Source organism: Mercenaria mercenaria, chromosome 8, assembly GCF_021730395.1.
Source record: "Mercenaria mercenaria strain notata chromosome 8, MADL_Memer_1, whole genome shotgun sequence".
Taxonomy (NCBI): domain Eukaryota; kingdom Metazoa; phylum Mollusca; class Bivalvia; order Venerida; family Veneridae; genus Mercenaria; species Mercenaria mercenaria.
In genome coordinates, this window is record NC_069368.1 from 5,921,375 (window position 1) to 5,938,659 (window position 17,285).

The 17,285-nt window shown below is 33.8% G+C and overlaps 1 protein-coding gene across 1 annotated transcript in view; it reads right to left on the reverse strand.

The window, feature by feature from the left end:
* LOC123565534 (dual oxidase 2-like) overlaps positions 1-12,613 on the reverse strand; it is a 43,860-nt gene extending 31,247 nt beyond the window's left edge. The window contains exon 1 of the mRNA XM_053550317.1: positions 12,460-12,613. Within this exon, the coding sequence (XP_053406292.1) occupies positions 12,460-12,544 (85 nt within the window). The 5' untranslated portion in view covers positions 12,545-12,613. The remainder of the gene's footprint in view (positions 1-12,459) is intronic.
* Positions 12,614-17,285: the final 4,672 nt, after the last annotated feature.

The following is a 17,285-nucleotide window of genomic DNA, read 5'->3' on the forward strand; positions in this document are numbered from 1 at the left end:
AACGTTTTCGGTTTTTACATATTTAGGTCAAGCATGTTCAAAATATACTAGTAAAACCTACATTTTAAAGTTACATGTAGCCAGCAACTTGTTTGAAATTCCGTTCCTTTTTCATTACACGCGTATTGCCGGGAATTAAAAATGGATTCATATCAGTTCGCGTACTCGTACATTTCTTGAAATATCTTGACATTGTCACAGTTACGGTTGCTGGTATTTGGAATGTCACGTTCACATATTTGTAAATAATACTTATCTAAGAAAAAACAACTGTCGTGTGATAATTCACATTTAATGCATCAGTGTTAGGGTATATTTGTATCAGGTGCGAACTGATTAAGATATGTTAAAACCACGTAATTACACCAGCGTAAAGTTATTTGCGACAAGAGATTTTCTTAAAATTGCGCACACGTTTTTATGTTACTCAAGATTGGTGTATACAATGTTTATGACTGACATGTCTGTGCCGAAGAATGAGGAAATTCTTAATTATAGAAGGCTCTTCCGCATTCGCCTACATTTTCGAAAAAAAAAATGCTACTACTGTAATGCGACATCACGTGGGGGTCTGAACATTTGGATGTTTAACAGAGGTTATCGTTCTTGGGAGATTAATGTTAAAAGAAAATATCCGACTGGGAATGAAAATGTGTTCCTTTCTAGACAGGGGTTTCTATCAAGGAGGTGTCGTCGTCGGACGGAAGGTAGACGGTAGTCAGGATCAATTCCCGGCTTGGACACTGGAATTTCTGAACCACATTAACTGAATAGTGAATAAAGAATCGTCAAGACCTTGAGAGGAAATGAAATTGGAGATGCGGGAAAAATAGTTAATTGCGAACTGACTTAAAACATAAACATATTGACAGAGACCGAAATTATACTATAAAGTTGTTAAATGTTTACATGGAGTCAAGCATTACTGCGTTGATCCCAATGAAATCCTGCTTTTGCCGGCACCGAGAAAAGCATTACCCTATCAAGGAAGCTGGCGTTATGACAACCGGAATGTTCCCGTTTCAATAAGTACCAGACATGTTAAGCTTTACAAGAAAATTCCTTTTTAAAGCAATAGATTCTGAATAGATTGCTTCTCTTTCGCGTGACATGCTCAGTAGGTCCTCCTGTCGCTTGATCTTGTAACAGACTATAATATTGCATGATCATGTAATATCCCATGTTATTGGCCATGCCATGATATTGCTAGTTGTTTTATTTATTTATATACTTATTTTTTGCTTTCACTTTCCTTAAATGAAATACGCATGACTTACACACATGACTAACTTCTAGACAACGCCGGTGACTACAAAATACCTTTACCATAAACTCAGCCAACATAGTCATTACTTCCCGATACCTTTATCTGGACGTTTAAACTCTGTAATCAATCATTTTTGACATTAACAATGAGAGAAACCAACTTGGTTTATCAAGGAACAATAGTACTTTAAGCCATATCAAAACATATCGATAAAATAAACCCCCTAAGCTTCAAGGAAGCATAAGTGATCTTCTTTCATTTTCTTATTTTCTTATTTTCCTTAAAAATTGGTATGCACAATGCAAATGGTTATTTTTGTTAAATTTACCACCACAGACTCTTATCAAATTACAGATTAGACTGAAATTTACATTATTTGTTTGGTGATGAATTATTTATGTGTTCCGAGCAAATGCATTATGCGTCCGCCACTTAAGGCTATCCTCCTTACACCAAATCTAATCTAAACCCCCCACCCCCTCCGCCCCACAACGCCCCGGGCACACACACAGTAAATCGCACGTAATACTTATGCCCTGTTTAGAAGAGGTTAATAAACTATATGATATGCCTTTTTTTTATTATAAATGTATCATAGTTTCAAGGTTAGGTGAAGGCTGGTACATACAGATATATTTATGATATGGTATCGTTCCATCATCGCCGGTAGAGAGGCGGATCTTAAATACTTTGCTCAAGTGGTTCAAGTTGTTACTTTTCATCCACGTATTTTAACTTGTAAACGCAAACCATTTTTGATAAAGATGTTTTAAATGTCCGCCCCATGTACGTTCTGCTTGCGCATGTTAACAGCTCTTTCCCATCGCATAACAATGCTTGCAAGGTTTCGTTTAAGTGCACAGAAAAGGAAGACAGTTATAAAGTACATGGGGAAAATAATCAAGGATTTTTGACTGGCAAAGTTATGGTGCCCCTAAAGTGACATGTTACGCACTTTTTTTTCACCTATGGACCATTTGGCTTAATTTATCGAAATTTCATTTTCACAGATTCGTTAATAATTATGTTTTGCCAGTTACTTGAAGAAATGTTTAGTAGAGAAATGGAGGAAAGAAAAAAATCCTCATTTTTTTCCAGTTAAAGTGGCATTATCATGTTTCATTTAAGCCAGTTGTTATTTTTATTTCACTGTGGAACCTATAACTTGACATTTTAGTAGTATTTTCAAGGGGATCTTTTGCATTTATAGAAATGTATACAAACCCTAGTACACATGTGTTCATACCCACATTTTAGCACAAAGTTTGGAAGATATTCCATAGTGTTGACCTGTCAGACAATAAATATCTCTTAGAAGATACATAACCCCTACTTTTCTTGGTGTTGTTTTTGGTTTATAGGTCATTTAAGAACATAAGGCTAGTAATTCTTTTTAAAGTGGACTGGGCAATGTGTAACACCTCTCAAAAGATTGTTAATTTTATTACAACAGATAGCAAATTTATTTCTACTACTGTATATCCTTGAAACGAATACGAATTTAAGGACCCTTTGGTGTTTATCAAGACAACATGGTGAGGACAAACAGATAGTAAAGGCACATTCCAAACATTCTAGTCATGAAAAGTTTGTTGTCGTGTTTTAGAATATAGCTTGAACATACTTTTGTTGCCCAGTGCCACAATCTGTTAGGCCTCAATGTCTTTCCTTGTAAATGAATAAGCACAAAATAAACAGTCTGCACTTCAGTCATGAACTGCGTACCATAGTTCTCGAAAATAATTATTTTTCTTCTATATTTTGAATGGTGTCACCGAAACCCTTTAAAACTATTTTGTTATACGAGAAAGCATAAATATATTTTTGATCAGCAACACTCTAATTACGTTTAATGAAAATACCACGTAGAGCGTTCAGTCGTTTCAGCCACCATTATTTTAACGAAGAAAACGGATGTTAATTTCATTGCTGTAGGGCTGTGGTACAAAATTATAATGAAAACTGATACGTGCTGGTGACGATATTGATTATAAAATTATCTAGATTAATGGGGAGCTATTTTTTTTGTAATTATTAAAAGACAATTCTGTAATCTAAGAAATATCCGAAACCTTGACCAAATAGTTTCTTCCCGGTTTCTGTTAGTTTTGCTGTTACAGGCAAAAGCCGTCTCCGTGCGCCTCCTCCTACGGGGCACTATTTAATAATCATTCAAGGTATTGACCTCAATCTTGGCTTATAAGTAGATAGTAATGAGACGATGTGTAGAGTACATAAACCAGGTCTGCATGTCAAAGGTTCAGATCACAGCAATGTCAAATCTGACTGTCACATTTTGTGTCCAGAGCATCACCAGATAACCATTCAAGGCATGGACTTCAAACTTGGCATATAGGTAGATGGCGATGAAACGATGTGCACAGCGCATGAACTTAGTATGTAGGTCAAAGATCACCAATTGTGTTCAAACTGCTTTTTATTTTGTGTCCAGAGCACAACTACAAACCTATTTAAGAGTGCAGCAATCTATATCACCCCCTCTCCCCTCCCTACTAAAATGATCACTATACTTTTATTCCTTAGTATTAGAGCGCATGAACTAAGTTAATGGGCCAAATGTCAAGACTACAGCAAGGTCAGATCTGTTTGTCATATTTTGTGTCCAGAGCATAACTTTATAACCATTCAATGTACTGAACTTTGCATGTAGGTAGGCGGCAACGAAGAATGTGCAGAGCGCATGAACTGGTCGACAGGTCAAAGGTAATTGAGTTCCTATCTGACCTTAGTATTTTGTCCAATTTATTCAAGGTAGTGACTTCAAACTTGGATAAAGATGGGTGGTGACGAAGTGATTTGAGGAGTGAAACAGTCCACATTACTCAGTACCCCTCCCTCCCCACACACACACATTTACCCCAAGCCTCCCCCTCTCCGCCAAAAATCACGTTCAGTTTCTTGTGCCTTATTATTCCTTGACCGCTGCCGCACAGAAAAAAACAACAGCCCACCCACTGCTACATTACATACATTACATACATTACATTTCACCTCAGATATTTTCTTTAAATTTTACTTCCTCTTCCTCTGATCTAAAACTTCGGTCGTGTTTTGCTCCGCTTTGCTAAGCTCTCGTTATTAATTCATTTTATGTCTATATATTTTTGGCTCATTATTTCTCAATGCCACATTTTCATTTTATATCAAATTCTGTGAAAATGAAAATAGTAATGTTTTCTTCACCCCACCTGTGAGCAAGTGTACAGATAATTCAGTGGTTGTGATTTTATACTTGTACGTGTACGTGTAAAAATAATTAAATATTTCAGCAAGCGTCTGAGACAGCAACATTCAGAACGTTTTCGGTTTTTACATATTTAGGTCAAGCATGTTCAAAATATACTAGTAAAACACACATTTTAAAGTTACATGTAGCCAGCAACTTGATTGAAATTCCGTTCCTTTTTCATTACACGCGTATTGCCGGGAATTAAAAATGGATTCATATCAGTTCGCGTACTCGTATATTTCTTGAAATATCATCCTCTTGACATTGTCACAGTTACGGTTGCTGGTATTTGGAATGTCACGTTCACATATTTGTAAATAATACTAACCTAAGAAAAAACAACTGTCGTGTGATAATTCACATTTAATGCATCAGTGTTAGGGTATATTTGTATCAGGTGCGAAGTGATTAAGATATGTTAAAACCACGTAATTACACCAGCGTAAAGTTATTTGCGACAAGAGATTTTCTTAAAATTGTGCACACGTTTTATGTTACTCAAGATTGGTGTATACAATGTTTAAGACTGATATGTCTGTGCCGAGGAATGAGGAAATTCTTAATTACAGAAGGCTCTTCCGCATTCGCCTACATTTTCGAAAAAAAATGCTACCACTGAAATGTGACATCAGGTGGGGGTCTGAACATTTGGATGTTTAACAGAGGTTATCGTTCTTGGGAGATTAATGTTAAAAGAAAATATCCGACTGGGAATGAAAATGTGTTCCTTTCTAGACAGGGGTTTCTATCAAGGAGGTGTCGTCGTCGGACGGAAGGTAGACGGTAGTCAGGATCAATTCCCGGCTTGGACACTGGAATTTCTGAACCACATTAACTGAATAGTGAATAAAGAATCGTCAAGACCTTGAGAGGAAATGAAATTGGAGATGCGGGAAAAATAGTTAATTGCGAACTGACTTAAAACATAAACATATTGACAGAGACCGAAATTATACTATAAAGTTGTTAAATGTTTACATGGAGTCAAGCATTACTGCGTTGATCCCAATGAAATCCTGCTTTTGCCGGCACCGAGAAAAGCATTACCCTATCAAGGAAGCTGGCGTTATGACAACCGGAATGTTCCCGTTTCTATAAGTACCATACATGTTAAGCTTTAAAAGAAAATTCCTTTTTAAAGCAATAGATTTTGAATAGATTGCTTCTCTTTCGCGTGACATGCTCAGTAGGTCCTCCTGTCGCTTAATCTTGTAACAGACTATAATATTGCATGATCATGTTATATCCCATGTTATTGGCCATGCCATGATATTGCTAGTTTATTTATTTATTTATTTACTTAATTTTTGCTTTCACTTTCCTTAAATGAAATACGCATGGCTTACACACATGACTAACTTCTAGACAACGCCGGTGACTACAAAATACCTTTACCATAAACTCAGCCAACATAGTCATTACTTCCCGATACCTTTATCTGGACGTTTAAACTCTGTAATCAATCATTTTTGACATTAACAATAAGAGAAACCACTTGGTTTATCAAGGAACAATAGTACTTTTAAGCCATATCAAAACATATCGATAAAATAAACCCCCTAAGCTTCAAGGAAGCATGAATAGTGATCTTCTTTCATTTTCTTATTTTCCTTAAAAATTGGTATGCACAATGCAAATGGTTATTTTTGTTAAATTTACCACCACAGACTCTTATCAAATTACAGATTAGACTGAAATTTACATTATTTGTTTGGTGATGAATTATTTATGTGTTCCGAGCAAATGCATTATGCGTCCGCCACTTAAGGCTATCCTCCTTACACCAAATCTAATCTAAACCCCCACCCCCACCCCCCTCGCACCGCAACACCCCGGCACAAACACAGTAAATCGCACGTAATACTTATGCCCTGTTTAGAAGAGGTTAATAAACTATATGATATGCCTTTTTTTTTATTATAAATGTATCATAGTTTTAAGGTTAGGTGAAGGCTGGTACACACAGATATATTTATGATATGGTATCGTTCCATCATCGCCGGTAGAGAGGCGGATCTTAAATTGAAATACATTTTTACTTTGCTCAAGTGTTTCAAGTTGTTACTTTTCATCCACGTATTTTAACTTGTAAACGCAAACCATTTTTGATAAAGATGTTTTAAATGTCCGCCCCATGTACGTTCTGCTTGCGCATGTTAACAGCTCTTTCCCATCGCATAACAATGCTTGCAAGGTTTCGTTTAAGTGCACAGAAAAGGAAGACAGTTATAAAGTACATGGGGAAAATAATCAAGGATTTTTGACTGGCAAAGTTACGGTGCCCCTAAAGTGACATGTTACGCACTTTTTTCACCTTAGGTAATGTGAGACTTTTTTTATTTCGTTTAAACGAATTAGTTATATCGTTTAAACAAAATAGTTATTTCGTTTAACGAAATAAAAATTTTGTTTAAACTAAATAACTAATTCGTTTAAACGAAATAACTAATTCGTTTAAACGAAATCATTTCGTTTAACGAAATAGTTATTTCGTTTAAACGAAATCATTTCGTTTTTACGAAATGTTATTTCGTTTAAACGATATCATTTCGTTTAAACGAATTAGTTATTTCGTTAAAACGAAATGTTATTTCGTTTAAACGAATTAGTTATTTCGTTTAAACGAATTAGTTATTTCGTTTAAACGAAATAACTAATTCGTTTAAACGAAATCATTTCGTTTAAACGAAATAAAAAAAAGTCTCACATTACCTAAGTGGAAAAAAGTGCGTAACATGTCACTTTAGGGGCACCGTACTATTCATTTCAACAGGGTGTCTGTTATTACTTCCGCGAAGAAAAAAAAACATAAGTTGTTTAAATTCATTTCAACAGGGTGTCTGCTATTACTTCCGCGAAGAAAAAAAACATAAGTTGTCACGAGAGAATGGACCATTTGGTTTAATTTATCGAAATTTCATTTTCACAGATTCGTTAATAATTATGTTTTGCCAGTTACTTGAAGAAATGTTTAGTGGAGAAATGGAGGAAAGAAGAAAATCCTCATTTTTTCCAGTTAAAGTGGCATTATCATGTTTCATTTAAGCCAGTTGTTATTTTTATTTCACTGTGGAACCTATAACTTGACATTTTAGTAGTATTTTCAAGGGGATCTTTTGCATTTATAGAAATGTATACAGACCTTAGTACACATGTGTTCATACCCACATTTTAGCACAAAGTTTGGAAGATATTCCATAGTGTTGACCTGTCAGACAATAAATATCTCTTAGAAGATAAATAACCCCTACTTTTCTTGGTGTTGTTTTTGGTTTATAGGTCATTTAAGAACATAAGGCTAGTAATTCTTTTTAAAGTGGACCGGACTATGTGTAACACCTCACAAAAGATTGTTCATTTTATTACAACAAATTTAGCAAATTTGTTTCTACTGCTGTATATCCTTGAAACGAATACCAATTTAAAAGACCCTTCGGAGTTTATCAACACAGCATGGTGAGGACAAACAGATAGCAGAAAAACATTCCAAACTTTTAAGCCATGAAAAGTTTGTTGTCGTGGTTAAGAATATAGCTTGAACATTCATTCTTGTGTTGACTACTTTCACAATCTCTCAGGATTCAATGTCTTTCCTTGTAAATGACATTTTGAATGGTGTTACCGAAATCCTTTAAAACTATTTTGATATACGGAAAGCATAAATATCTTTTTGATCTACAACACTCTAATAACGTTTACTGAAAATACAACGTACAGCGTTCAGGTCGTGTCAGTCACCATAAAACTGATGTTAATGTCATTGCTGTAGGGCTGTGGTACATAATTATAATAAAAATTGATAAGTTATCATCATCATCACCACCACCACCACCACCACCAACACCATTATCATCATGATCGTCATAAACTCCCTTCTTGTAAACATAATTGAGATGTCGTTTAATGATCTGCAAAGTACGCAAAATTCGGGTATCTGAATAAAATTCTACACTTTAGACATTTTTAAAAAAGGCCTGATGTGCTGATTTGTGTACTTAGGAGCATTTAGTACTCTGGAGCTATCACTGTGGATACCATACACTTTCACAGGAGAAATATATAACTTCCTACTGTGTGTAAGGAAGGATTTTAGCTCTTTCATTAACCTTTTTGACAAGTTTACTAAAAAAAACTCTTGAATTTTATCAGAAACCAATTGTTATGGCTCATTGTAATCGAGCAACTGTTGATAAAGGAAAACCTCTTGACACAAGGAAACCCTTATCAAGAAATCGAAATAAAACCAATTCTTTTCCTGTGTTTCATTTCGACTACAAGTCGGTTTAGGTATAAACACACTTAATACTGGTCTTTATTCTATATGAAAAATATTATATAAAATTGAAAAACGTCCAATGGGACAGCACACGCCAGGACTCACCTTAAAAGCCTTTAATTTTTTATTGCTAAATAAGAGTCAAGAGGGAAAAAAGGATCATTATTGAAGCAAGAATAAGGTAAGGTACTTTCAAACAAATACACCGTAAAATCAGCTAAAAAGAGATCCTAAATTGTATGATCTATGATTCCACGACATATTCTGAAAGCTGTTACATGCCATCATCATCATCTCGAGTAATTGCCTCACTCAACAGAGTATATTCGTAATGTATTTCATTTTGAAAATTCTACAAAAATGTCGATCATAGGTCTGTTGTGTGATTTCAGCAAAAGATGTAGTGAACATAAACAAAATAGCTCTATAGAGCAAGCAAAAAAGACCTGAGACTGTTTGAATCCGCCATTATGAGATGCCATCTTTACGCGCCCTTTTCCTATTAAACTGGTCGCCATAGTCTGTATAGGTTATAAGGTATTTAATGCCTCCGCTACTAATTTCTATGTAAAAACCACAATATTTAGCATGTTTTAGCAGCATTTCCTGCCTTTCAATTCTTGTGAGACTACCCTTGTCATGCTTGGCAATAATGCAATGAAACCATGGTCACGTGACCCAGACACGTAATGAAAACGATAATACTGCGTAGGTAAACATCAGGAAAAGACAGAGGGCCAATAGTACTGACAATACACTGGTTAGATATTCAGAAAGTATTTCATTGCACGACATTGAAAATAAATCTTTATATTTTTCCTTCACGGCAAATTATGTGTTGAACTATACAACGGTCAATAGCACAAAATATTGACTGGTGATTTATACAAGAAGTCATATATAATACAATAGAATTGACTTTTTCTGATTTAACATAACTATGTAACACTGGTACATGAACAGAAACTATGAAAGGAAATGGGGAACAATCTGCAATATACGGAAAATGCGAAAACAGTATGGAAACCGCAATAGTTTAAGACATGTGATACGTAATCTTGGGTGCATTTAAATACCAAATAAAAACAGCGTGTATCTTTTGAGTCTGTGACCTCATTGCAGTACAAGGAAGACATAAATAAGAATAAAAAAATACTCGCATGCCCATACGGATGCGTGTGCATTCTTGGAGGTCATCAGCCTAGTTTGATCACCTACTATTGTGTAGGCTGGTCACTACTAAATCAAATGTAAGCCTCCGCAAGTAGTCCAAATATAAATAGTGCTAAACTTCTTCCTTTCCTCGTGTCCTTTCTCAATAGCAGCGTGTTTTCTTTTACTCTACCGCGTTCCAGTATGTATGTGTAGCATTCTATCGACATCGGCATGTTCCTATCGCATGCTAGGTAAAAATGGAGGCGTAAGAATTTTATGTCTCGGAAAAGGACATTGAAAGAAGCGAAAAGGAGTAAATTCATCGGGTTGTATTTAACGAACTGTAGTTTTCTTATATAAAAGTTAACACCCCTTTTTCCTTTTGTTTTTCTATAGCAGCGATATAGTTCTTTATAGGAATATAAGTCTCTGAAAATCTGATATGCAAACCGTTATAAAGTAAGTGGATTTTATATGAAATAAAGAATAGCCCGATTTAGTGGCATAATAAGAAGCAGGGGGTGTTTCTGCACACGTACTTTAGTTACTCTCTATTGCTAGAGGTGAAAAGTAATTATATAAATTTGACGGCGGTCGTAGAAACTTCTGTTACACATTCTTTTTTCAATACTTTTGACAACTGAACAGGTCACAATTCCATCCAGACACACACCTCCGCCATCTAACATTTCCCCACCATTTTGAAGCTCGTCCGCTAGTTGAATTATAGATATCCGTTAACTAGAGGCAGTTCGATGCCACGGAAGTTAAACTGTATGTGACTATAGTAGGGTATCAAACTAGGCGTCTTTATAAATGTAATAATTTGCGTAAAAATAAGGACTACATGCTCCTACAATGTTTGATGTATTGTATGCATGCAGATAAGTGTGATATGTTATCAAAACAGTTTGATAATCGCTTATGTAATAGTGTACATTTGAAAGGCCAACTTTTTATTCGCCTCAGATATTGGATTTTTTAATATCTACGCGAGGTTTTAAAATATAAAGGCCATATTTTAATGGTTTTTTCTTCTTCTTTGTATGTTGGACGAGTTGTTTACTATTAAACTGTTTGTACTATCGTATATTTACACATGTTATATAACAAATAAACTTTTCATATAGGTTTAGGGAAGTTTCGGAACACCTCTACTTGGGAGGCGTGTAGTACTATCTCGTCATCCTATTTTATTTTGTAATTTTCTGTATTGCTGAATAATGTTGTTAAGACTAAGTGCAGTATGAAACCATTGATTGAATACCATTTATTCTTGAGTCGATTTTTTTTTTTGTTTTTCTTTTTTTGCAAGACAAAACTTGTTGATATTTTAGACGGACTTCAACCGTTCAAGGGTAAAGATGTAATATGCTCGTTATAGATATCAATAGATGATTTTATGATATTGCCTGTATATTTTATACATTGAATTGTGTGATCACTAGCCTGGGAAGCCGTCCACAAGTTATGCTTAATAGTCTATTATATATAAATATCAATTGTTTATAGATATTCAGCACACTACTCGTTAAGTAAATTGGGGTTGACTGAAATACTAATCATATCAATCTAGCCGCCTTGGAGAGAGAATTTTAACCGTGACTTGTTTAAACTGAAACTCAATTAAGACGTCAACCTTAAATTATGTATAATGAACGGTTACTTTACATGATATTTACATTTTAAATTCGTATTACCTTAAATATTAAGGTAGAGGGTCCGTTATGATAACCCGTAATTTACGTGCAGTTTCGTATTCATGTATGGCGATTCGGGATCATTCGGACATTAATACAACTCTTGCGAACATTTGACTTTCCGTTTGTGCCGGAGAAAGCCGAAATACATCCGGGGAATACGTCATCTAAAGAAATTCCACTTACATTAACATGAATGACTTCAAATACGTGTAAAGTACAAATAAAAATCTCATTAAACCCATTACAAAAATGCTTAATAGGAATTAATGGATATAACTTTCTTTACTATAAGGTCGCTTTCCATGTGCTGTGGTTCAGATCATTTAATGTATGCACATATCCAAAACTTTGTTATGTAAATTGCCCAAACGATTCACTTCAATGGCTTCCTCTTTCAAACTTATAATTCATGTTCTTTCTCTGTTTTGCTTTCAGTGTTATAAAAATGTTTGCTGTTTTACATTCTCAATAAAAATAACCTGGACTTTTTCCAAAAATAATAATGCACAGAAAGTTCTTTTAAATTAAGCATTCTTACTTTATCAATTAAAATCTGCATTTCATTTTACTTTGAAAATAAAGATTCAAGTTCCGATTTTGAGTTATTACATAACGTGATAATAAAAGAGTGTTTCTTAACAAATCTAAATACATTTTTTTGTATTTGCTTACGTTTTATCTTGGTTTGATTTAGCTTAATCTGCTCTTATTCTGTCCATGCATAGATAAATATTTTAAACTGACCAGGTCAAATTAAATAAAATGAGATTTTTAAAGTTATTTTTTTAATGGCAAATATTCTACTCACGTTTACCTAAAAAGCAGCCGTAAATCCATAGATTGATCCAGCATATATGTTGTGCAGATCCACGCATTATTTTAGATTTAACCATATTAAGTCTCCTTAAAATATTAACTGCCGTATTCTCACGAATGTGACGGGTACCTGTGCGTGGTTTTTATTTATATTACTAGACCAGGAAGTTTAAGATTGCAAAAAATTCCTCGAAGTAATTGACGTGAACTTTTTTTTACGTGAGCATTAAATATACCCTGCTGATGTGTTTTTGTGTTTTTGTTACAAAAATCCAGTCTTGTGTAGCTATGATTTTGTGTGTATTTATTATATAAGTTAAGTGAAGTAAGTTTTAAACCGCATCGAAGTAAAAGTTAAACTCCTGTTGAAAGTTTGAAGTTGGACACGCATCAAGGAGATGGCGCAGTTTGAGTTAGGAGGTGGTGTAGAGTGAGGAATAAGCCAATGTATAGGAAGGAGATGGTGCAAGCCTTCAACAATGAATAAAAAATGTAGGCATAAATTGATGACATTAACTGTAAAGGTTGACCTAAAATCTGACCAACGGCCTTTTACTCCTTCATGGCCTCATTTGTGGATATCACAAATCAATTTTACGATATCATTAATTCGTTTTAGGATATCACAACTACATCGTATTTTTATATCATTGAATGTATTTAAAGATGGCATAAATTGATTCACAGATATCTATTATACGATTTCTTTAAATCAGTTACATTGTTTGATATCCTTCAATAACTTTAATAATATTTTTTATTCTATTTTATGATATCAATACATGATTTTTGATACCACAAAATAAATTAAATAAATAAACATTTAATAGAATTAAGGATATTACGAAAAAAGAAGAATTTTGTGATATCTAAAAATCCAGTTTTATGATATCATTTAGTAAATTTTAGATATCTTAAATTCGATTTTATGATATATTTTTAAATCGATGTTATGATTCATATAAATAAAAATTAAAAATCATACAATAGCGCTACTTTGTACGAAAATGTGATAGAATTAATTCAAATTAAGGATATATATGAATATCAATAAATCGAATTAAGGATATTCATCGATATTATGGATATATCTAATTAAGAATATACATTGATATTCATAAATCTAATTAAGGATATACACTGATATTCATAAGTCGGATTAAACATATACATTGATATTCATAAATCGATTTAAGGATATACATTGATATCCATAGATAGAAATAAGGATGCAATAAAATCAAACACACTTTGACATATCATTAAATGATTCTTTGATATCAAAACATGTATTTTCATATATCAAAAATAAATTTATGATATCAATTAAATCGAAGTAATGATAGGAAAAATCTGAGTATTTAGAAATATCCAGTTTTCTAATTTATGGTATACTTAAATCATCTTATGTTATATTTAAACCATTTTAGGATATAACAAAGTATATTTAATGATATCTTTGCATACGATCAATGATATCATTCAATATACTACAGTTTCAGATATCACAAAATACATTAAATGCTGTCATAAAATGAACAAAGGATATCGCAAAAGGAAATTAGTATATCACAAAATAGTGATAAATTATTAATAATTAATAATTATTGGATTGGAGTGTGGTTAAAGGAGTAAAGTAAGAAAAGGAACAATTTTCTGAAATAAAAGTTGTCTTATATTATAAAACTGCCATCAAATCTTGCAGACCCACAATCTTCACGGCTTTTGCGCCCAAAATAGGATTATGAGTCAACTTCCGGTTAGCACACAGGAACGGTCAAAGATAAATGGTTAAACGGGATTTTCCCTTATTTAAATGGAATTTTGCCAACGTATCTTAATTCTTAAAACTATGAAAATATCAATGACAGGTTTCGAATTTCTACACAAAAGGAAAAATTGTAAATTCTCAGTCGTTAAGGAAGAAAGGTCAGCACGTTTTAACGAGACTTATGAATGGGCATTCCTCCAGATTTTCGTACATTTGAGCCGCGCCATGAGAAAACCAACATAGTTGCTTTGCGACCAGCATAGATCAAGACCAGCCTGCGCATCCGCGCAGTCTGGTCAGATCCATGCAGTTCGCTAATGGTTTCTCCAATTGCAGTAGGCTTTAAAAGCGAACAGCATGGATCCTGACCAGACTGCGCGGATGCGCAGGCTGGTCTGGATCCATGCTGGTCGCAAAGCCACTATGTTGGTTTTCTCATGGCACGGCTCATTTATTTCCAAATTTATGGGAGTAATAATTGTGAAAACAAGTTTAAGACAATGATTTAGAGAAGTTTCGACGGTGTTGATTTATGAAATCACTAATGTCGTCTGTAATTGTAAATATATTGAATTCAATGTAGAAACCTGAATACAATTTATCGATATCGTTAATCACCATTCTCGCATACTAGAGGTCTACCGTGGTTCCCCGGATGAACTTCGGCTCGGGATTTTGACGAATATCTGATGGATGAGAATGTTAATCACGCAATGAATGGAATGTTGTCCATTTCATACCGAAATAATATTAAATCCAACAGTTTTAATAATTAATAATTAGTTAATAGTAATCTATATATTTTCTTAATTTCACTGTCTGTTTAAAAGATAAAAGGTAAGGATAGATTTAAAACTTAAATAAATCATGCAGACCAGTTTCATGAAAAAAAAAAGAAAATCCTTGTAAATTTTAAACAGCAAAATATTTGTCTCAAATTTGATATCCTTTAGTTAACATCTCTGTAAAAGTTCGCATTTTACTCTTTAGTGTTCACTAAATATGTTACGGTCAGTGATTTGAAATGGTCTTAAAAAGATGTCACATTGTTTCTATAACAAAAGGTTGGCCCGTTCTTATTCTCTCTTTGTTATTGCAAATCTCTTTATTGAAAACACTCTGATATTTGAATTTAAATTTACCCTTACACCGGTAAAAATCCTCATAAAACTGATAATATAACAATAGAAACTATTCAAGTTATCTGTCTGACTCATTTTGAATGTACAATGTTGTATATAACTACTTTATGTCTATAATAAGTATTATTGTGTTCGCTGTTTTAAAGCCTCCCGATGCGATTCGTAATAGGTAATGCACAAATCGGACAATACGCCTACCTGCGACTGAGGACGGCGTGTTACAACCACATTTGTAATAAAAACCAGATTTGTAATAATTATAACAATTCTCGTTTTTATTATAAAAGTGGTTGCAAAGGTTCAACCACATTTGTAATAACCAGATTTGTAATAAAAATTGCAAACTTTTTTTTCGGGAGATGTGTTTTCCCACGTGATATTCAAGCTAAGGCATGCGTTATTAAGCACGTGCAGGTCGAATTGAACTGTCCTGGGTCACTTAAGATTCCAAATGTTTTACCCGAAATCCTTGTTCATGGACATATTATACTTTAGAAAATTATTACATTTCTCGTTTTTATTACAAAAGTGGTTGCAAAGGTTCAACCACATTTGTAATAACCAGATTTGTAATAAAAATCGCAAACACTTTTTTCGGGAGATGTGTTTTCCCACGTGATATTCAAGCTTAGGCATGCGTTATTAAGCACGTGCAGGTCGAATTGAACTGTCCTGTGTCGTTTAAGACTCCAATTGTTTTACCCGAAATCCTTGTTCATGGATATTTTTTACTTTAAAAAGTTATTACATTTCTCGTTTTTATTACAAAAGTGGTTGCAAAGGTTCAACCACATTTGTAATAACCAGATTTGTAATAAAAATCGCGAACACTTTTTTTTCAGGAGATGTGTTTTCCTACGTGATATTCAAGCTTATGCATGCGTTATTAAGCACGTGCAGGTCGAATTGAACTGTCCTGGGTCATTTAAGACTCCAAATGTTTTACCCGAAATCCTTGTTCATGGACATATTATACTTTAGAAAATTATTACATTTCTCGTTTTTATTACAAAAGTGGTTGCAAAGGTTCAACCACATTTGTAATAACCAGATTTATAATAAAAATCGCAAACACTTTTTTTTCGGGAGATGTGTTTTCCCACGTGATATTCAAGCTTAGGCATGCGTTATTAAGCACGTGCAGGTCGAACTGAACTGTCCTGGGTCGTTTAAGACTCCAATTGTTTTACCCGAAATCCTTGTTCATGGACATATTTTACCTTAGAAAATTATTACATTTCTCGTTTTTATTACAAAAGTGGTTGCAAAGGTTCAACCACATTTGTAATAACCAGATTTGTAATAAAAATCGCGAACACTTTTTTTCGGGAGATGTGTTTTCCCACGTGATATTCAAGCTTAGGCATGCGTTATTAGGCACGTGCAGGTCGAATTAAACTGTCCTGGGTCGTTTAAGACTCCAATTGTTTTACCCGAAATCCTTGTTCATGGATATTTTTTACTTTAAAAAGTTATTACATTTCTCGTTTTTATTACAAAAGTGGTTGCAAAGGTTCAACCACATTTGTAATAACCAGATTTGTAATAAAAATCGCAAACACTTTTTTTCGGGAGATGTGTTTTCCCACGTGATATTCAAGCTTAGGCATGCGTTATTAAGCACGTGCAGGTCGAATTGAACTGTCCTGTGTCATTTAAGACTCCAAATGTTTTACCTGAAATCCTTGTTCATGGACATATTGTACTTTATAAAAGTATTACATTTCTCGTCGGTTACTAACATAAAGATACTGTTGTACTGATTTTAATATCATTGACATTCTTATCATCATTATAAACATGATCATAATAATAATAGTAATAATAATAATCCTCATCATCTTGGGCTGGTCCGTTCTAGGATCAATGGTAAGATTAATTACCCTAAACTGCATTACCTAAATA